The sequence below is a fragment of the Pygocentrus nattereri genome, chromosome 30 (assembly GCF_015220715.1).
Source record: "Pygocentrus nattereri isolate fPygNat1 chromosome 30, fPygNat1.pri, whole genome shotgun sequence".
In the NCBI taxonomy this organism is placed as follows: Eukaryota; Metazoa; Chordata; class Actinopteri; order Characiformes; family Serrasalmidae; genus Pygocentrus; species Pygocentrus nattereri.
In genome coordinates this window covers 13438028-13444242 of record NC_051240.1, presented here as the reverse complement: position 1 = coordinate 13444242, position 6215 = coordinate 13438028, and the positions used below count along the sequence as shown (strand labels likewise).

The following is a 6215-nucleotide window of genomic DNA, read 5'->3' as shown; positions in this document are numbered from 1 at the left end:
TATGATAGAAAACATTAATCTCATTCATTAATTACACACAAATCAATAGAGCCCTAAATCAATAAATATCAGTGTCCTCACATCCACTTCATCTGTTCGGTAACCTGCGCGCTGCATAACCCTGGACTGGACCCGCGGTCACCGGTGTTATGGCGCCCTCTCCTGGAATTGTACATTTCAGACTGCAGCACCTAAAGTGCAGGTAATCGCAGCGACTCAGAGCCGAGCGGGTTTGAGCTGTGATTGATCAGTAATTTGGTGTCGTTTCTGCTCATGATCAGCGACTTGGCGCAGCTTCATGTCCACGCCAGCAGGGCGGGTTCTGCTCGTCGTCCTAGCTGAGCTAGAAATGCTAAACCCCTAATAGGACTACATTTACCATCATTTACCATGTGAGACTACAAAAAAACGTCATGACGTACATGACGCAGGACGTGACTACGTGTTGGGAATGACACAGGAAGCTGGACGGGGCAGCGGTTCGGGTTGTATTTGTGTAATAAAGGACAAATTTGTCCAAACCGAGCGGAGAAACTGCGGGAGCGCAGGTTCGTACCGCCCTTCAGTGTATAGACTGTGTAGAAGAAGCAGCAGGTTGTGGAATTTATGACGAACCGATCCGGTTAAAACGTCAACAGTGAGGCCCAGAAATCGGCAGGAAGCGCCGCCGCGGTCCGGAGCGCCGCCGCCGCGGTCCAGACGCACATTTGCGCCTTTCCTGGCTTTCAGTGTGCGGGCTCGAGCGGTTCCGACTCCTTGTTTAAACGCTTTATGTGGATCGCGCGCGCTGTCTCTGCTCTTATACACTGGGTTCAGGATTTAGCCGAGCATTCCCGTTTATTCCCGTTTTCTTCTTGCATTTTGCAGAGAATGTAATGTTGGTTACATTGCGTCATTGGCTTAAAAGAGTGGGATATGTAGTGATTTATAAATGCACCAGGAAAGTGACTGGTGAGCTTTTTCGTCTATCAGGGCTCCAGATTAACAGATTAACAGATTAATTTACTCTAAGGTGTAAAAACATCGCCCGAATTCTGCTCCCCGTCAAAATCCTCATGGCTGAACATGTGAGATAATCTACACACCGGGACGAATGACCAGGCTGAGCTTGTCCAGAGATGAGGGGGTGTAAGTTTAGCAGGTTCGGTGGTCCTGCTGAGTCTGCGAAATCTGCGGATATTTCACCCAAATTTAATCTTAAAAATAACTGCAGTCTTAATCCAAACGGCCAGCAGACATGTTTATAACAGCTGATGAACCCAGAGAGACGTAAGTTATAATGACGGGGAGAGAAAGTAACCCTGCACCGTCTCATGGTCAAGCGGTGTCCTCGGAATACTTATTATTATCATTATTATTATTATTATTAGTGTTATTATTATGACTGAAAGGCAGATGATCATAGTGACCATAGTGCACTCGCACGAATGTGACAATTTTAACTTGACCACTTTGAAAATGGCCCTGTCTGTATTCACTCATTGTCTTTTGATCTATTACAGTATGCTGCCCACCACCACCTACTCCCCCCAGAGGCAGGGCAACGGTAGCCTGAGCTCACGGGATGCGGCGCGGCACACAGCTGGCGCAAAGCGCTACAAATACCTACGCAGACTCCTGCACTTCAAACAGATGGACTTTGAGTTTGCCATGTGGCAGATGCTCTACCTGTTCACGTCACCGCAGAGAGTTTACCGCAACTTCCACTACCGGAAGCAGACCAAAGACCAGTGGGCTCGGGACGACCCTGCTTTTCTAGTGCTGCTCAGCGTCTGGCTTTGCGGTCAGTACAGAGGGAGTCTGGGGCTTGGGCTGGGGGGAGGCATAAGGATTGTACCTAATAGGCACGTGCACGGTGATTTAAAGGTACAGACATCCAAACTCCTCTTACTCTTCATTTAGTTATGAAGGACACAAATCAGGCGTGTAGTAAGAAATAAATGAATGTGGAGACTCAAGCAGCCGCTTGTGTGTCTCACATTAAGCCAAATAGACAGAACTAGACAGATCTGTGTCTGGCATATTTCTAAACTAAAAGATGATAACTCTGTAGTTTAGTTTAGAGGCAGTCGTGGGCTGGAGGTTAGGGATCTGGCCCTGTGACTGGAAGGTTGCCGGTTTGATCCCCAGGCCGACAGTTCATGACTGAGGTGTCCTTGAGCAAGACACCTAACCCCCAACTGCTCCCCAGGCGCCGTGGATAGGGCTGATTACCGCTCCAGGCAAGTGTGCTCACTGCCCCCTAGTGTGTGTGTTCACTAGTGTGTATGTGGTGTTTCACTGCATGAATGGGTTAAATGCGGAGGTGGAATTTCCCCGGTTGTGGGATCAAAAAAGTATCACTTACTTAAAGTTGTGAGTTATTGTTTTGTAGGTCAGCTGGTAGTAGGTCACACAGCTAAAACATAGAGAAATCACTAAATCTACCCAGCTGTCAGGTGTCAGTGTGAAATATAACCGTGAGAATACCTCCTTATTGGGATATTTGAATGTATTTGTTTAAAGGTTTGGGTATTGAAATAGCAAGGATGGGTTAATATGCCCATCCTTATTTTCCCACAATCCTGAATAACATGAAAACCCTATCACCTGTAAAAACAGGAGCCTTATAATAAAAGGCAGCATGCAGCACATGGTCATGCCTTTGTTTTTGAGTGAATGTGTGTTTTTCTCCACAGTGTCCACCGTGGGCTTTGGCCTGGTGCTGGATATGAGCTTTTTGGAGACACTGAAGCTGTTACTGTGGGTGGTGTTCATCGACTGTATCGGAGTGGGGTTGCTCATTTCCACACTCATGTGGTGAGGTCAATGACCGATTACAGCAAATACAGTCTTCTTGAGATTTTACAAAACATGATCATTTATAATTACTTAATTATTAAATTTCACTGGATAATTTGGTGTGTGTGTGTGTGTGTGTGTGTGTGTGTGTGTTTATCTAGGTTTGTCACTAATAAATACCTCATGAAGCATCATAGCAAAGACTGTGATGTGGAGTGGGGATATGCTTTCGATGTTCATCTAAATGCTTTCTACCCTCTGCTGGTCATCCTGCACTTTCTACAGCTGTTCTTCATCAACCGTGAGTAATCTAGTATAATTCAGTGCTGCGTATGGCCGTTTTCTACAATGCTGTGAATTATTTCATTCTGTTTGTTGACTCATATTTCTCTGCTTGAATAGACATAGTGGTCATAAAATCAGGGACGTTCATAGGATATTTTGTGGGGAATACGTTGTGGCTCATTGCCATTGGCTACTACATATACATCACATTCCTTGGTTACAGTGGTAAGTGTGTGCTCCTTCCTACTTCCTTCATTTATGTAGATTTTTATATTTTTAGTTGTTGTAACTTTTATTTATTTTCATTTAAAGTATTTTTTTCTGTTTTTTGCCATAATTTTTACCACTGTCACTTACTATTTCTGCTATTATTATTGCAATTATTATTAAAACATTTTTCTGATTATTATTGCTACTACATGTCAACCAGGTATGAGACAGTTGCCAGTTTTAACGACATATCGAAATGTACGATCAGTTAGAACCATAGTGTTTCAATAACAATTCCAAAAGCTGTGTAAAACACATTAAAAGTACATTGGAAGTCTTGTTGAACACGAACTGTGACGATACATGTTTCCACAAGACGTTCAGTCAAACTCGCAGCTGCAGCCGAGGTAGGAGAGACATCGCTGGCCCTGGTATAGGAAAGATCCTCTTCAGTGGCGGTTCACACACTTCCAAGACAGGCTGTATGTTTACATGTCATTACAAACTCTGGTTCCCTCAACTTGTCACTCACTGCTGTTTGTGTCTGTGAGGCACTGTGTGCATCATCACAGTGAAGGTCTGGATGGAAGAATTCGTCGATTTGTCCGAAAAGAAAGTTGAAAGGTTCTTACAAAACCGGACAGCCTATACGGACATGCAGCGATGTAAAAAAAAGCATATTTGTTTGAATATTTGTCACAGTAAGTGAGTTCAGCTTCTCATACAGAATCATCATTATTTCATTTATGGAAGGAAAAAGGTTTTGCTGCTTCAGCCATGAGAAAAAAGCCATTGCCCCCTGTAGCAGCAACAACTGCAACCAGACCCCTCCTATAACTGGAGTTCAGTCCGTCACATCATTGTGGAGGAATTTTGGGCCAATCTTTGCAGAGTTACTTTAATTCAGCCACACTGGGGGCTTTCAAACATGAACAGGTCATTGAACAGCCTCAGTGGGGTTCAAGTCAGGACTATTACTAGGCTCCTCCAAAACCTGTAATTTTTTTTGATGGAGCCGTTCCGAGGAGAACGTGCTTTTGTGCGTCGGAACGTTGTGTTGCTTCATAGTTCAGTTGTGCTTGAGCTTCAGATCACAAACTGATGAACAGACATTCTCCTGCTGGATTGTCTGGTAGGGAGCAGAATCGTCCAGGCCCTGAAACAGCAAAGCATCCCCACAGCATGACGCTACCACCACCATGTTTGATGTAATCAGATGTAACCGGACTCCTGTCTGCACAAAAGTTGCACTTTCTACTTCCAGCAGGGTCAGTAAGGTGTTTTTGGCAAATGTGAGACGGGCCTTTGATGTTCCTCGTGGTTAGCGGTGTGTTTTGGCTCGCAGCTTTTTCCCCGATCTTGTCTGAGGTGAAAAGTTCTCTTAGATGTTCGTCTGGGTTGTTTGTGTCTTCCTGGAAGAGTCGCCACCTCTTAGAGGAATTTTGTTCTGAGTTTTTTTTTCCGTTTGGAGATCTCACTGTGGTTCACTGGAGTCCCAGAGCCATAGAGTGGTTTTACAACCCTTTCTAGACTGAGATAAATCAGTAAATGTCTTTATCACAGCATAGTGTGCTGTTGAGACCTTTTAGCCTTCTTTACATTCCTGGATAGGTTCTGTTTAAGGGAAGTTTAGATTCAGGGCTGGAGGAATCAAGCCTGAGTGTGTCCTAATTCCATTTATCAACTAAGTCTGGTAAACTGTGGGAGGGGGTATTACTTTTGTACAGACGGGACCTTGGTGTTATTCCATGGGTACAGTTTTTTTTCCTTAAAGAAGGGGAAGAAAGTAAATGAAGACAAACTGGTGGAATTTTGAAAGCTGAAATATTTGCCACACGCTTGTTATGCACGTCTTCAGCTGTGCAGCCTTTGTTGTCATGATTTGAGCTTCATAATGCACCACACATTTTCAGTGGGAGACAGATCTGGACTGCAGGTAGGTCAGTCTAGAAACTGACCCCTGGTTGTGTAGCCATGCTGTTGTAACGCACACAGAATGTGGTTTGACGTTGTCATGTTGAAATAAACATGGACATCCCTGAAAAAAACCTTGACCGTTTTGGTCACTGGTATTGCGATAGGAAATGATTGTCCTCTCGTTCCTACAATCAACACCACGATGACTACGTTGTGCTTTAGTTACCTGTTTGTGCAGAAATGGTGAAAAGACTTTTAAACTCTCTCTCCATTTCTTTTTGCAGCGCTGCCCTTTCTGAAGAACACAGTTATTCTCCTCTACCCTTTCGCTCTGCTTGTGCTTCTCTACATTCTCTCCATTACCTTGGGCTGGAACTTCACTGCAGGCCTTTGCTGGTTCTACAAGCAGAGAGTCCGATAGGGGCACGGCGACAGCTGCTTGACTGGAGCGTGGCTGTTCAGGTCTGGATTGGGCTGTTCCGGTCTGGATTGGGCTGCTTCAAGAGACTTTTGTGGACATCGCCGCTCTCACTCCTTGGACTTTGTAAATAACAGTTTGAGTGTAGATGAAACAAAAGAGAATGAATGTGGGAATTGTTTATAAACTATTGTTATTTGTTTTGTTTTTATTTTGATATTCTTGAGCTTTTCTGATTTTGAACAGAAATGGTGAGCAGCCAGGCCTTTTGGGTAAATACAGCGTAAATACGTTATGATGGATTTTCTTTGGGAGCGTTTCATGATTCTCTGTCAGACCAAATTCAATAAACAGGGTTTTACAGAATCATGGCAGAGTCTTTTCATGGCAGGAATAAACCGGTAAAGGATGAGAAGTTCAGTGCTGCAGATCTTTCACTGTATTAGCTTTTTCATGGCTGTAAACACCGTGTCATTTACACAGAGCTGTTAGAGCCCAATGTGCAGCCTGCATGGCTCTGGCAGCGATTTACAGCTGGTGGAGTCAGATCGCCAGATGTGTCCGGGTAAGAGACAGTTTGGTGTCATATTAAGCAAACAGGTTA

The 6215-nt window shown here is 44.2% G+C and overlaps 1 protein-coding gene across 1 annotated transcript; it reads left to right on the top strand.

Annotated features, from left to right (window-relative positions):
* The first annotated feature begins 414 nt into the window (after positions 1-414).
* On the top strand, positions 415-5980 carry unc50 (unc-50 homolog (C. elegans)). The gene is made up of 6 exons (XM_017703664.2): positions 415-548; positions 1503-1783; positions 2679-2799; positions 2943-3082; positions 3184-3291; positions 5478-5980. Exons 2-6 carry the CDS (start codon positions 1504-1506, stop codon positions 5612-5614), a joined length of 786 nt encoding a protein of 261 aa, XP_017559153.1. The 5' UTR covers positions 415-548; position 1503; the 3' UTR covers positions 5615-5980.
* Positions 5981-6215: the final 235 nt, after the last annotated feature.

Coding starts and splice junctions, on each gene's coding strand:
- unc50 (XM_017703664.2), top strand. CDS start 1,504: ATGCTGCCCACCACCACCTACTCCCCCCAGAGGCAGGGCAACGGTAGC. Junction 1,784..2,678: donor GCTCAGCGTCTGGCTTTGCG/GTCAGTACAGAG, acceptor TTTTCTCCACAG/TGTCCACCGTGGGCTTTGGC. Junction 2,800..2,942: donor CTCATTTCCACACTCATGTG/GTGAGGTCAATG, acceptor GTGTTTATCTAG/GTTTGTCACTAATAAATACC.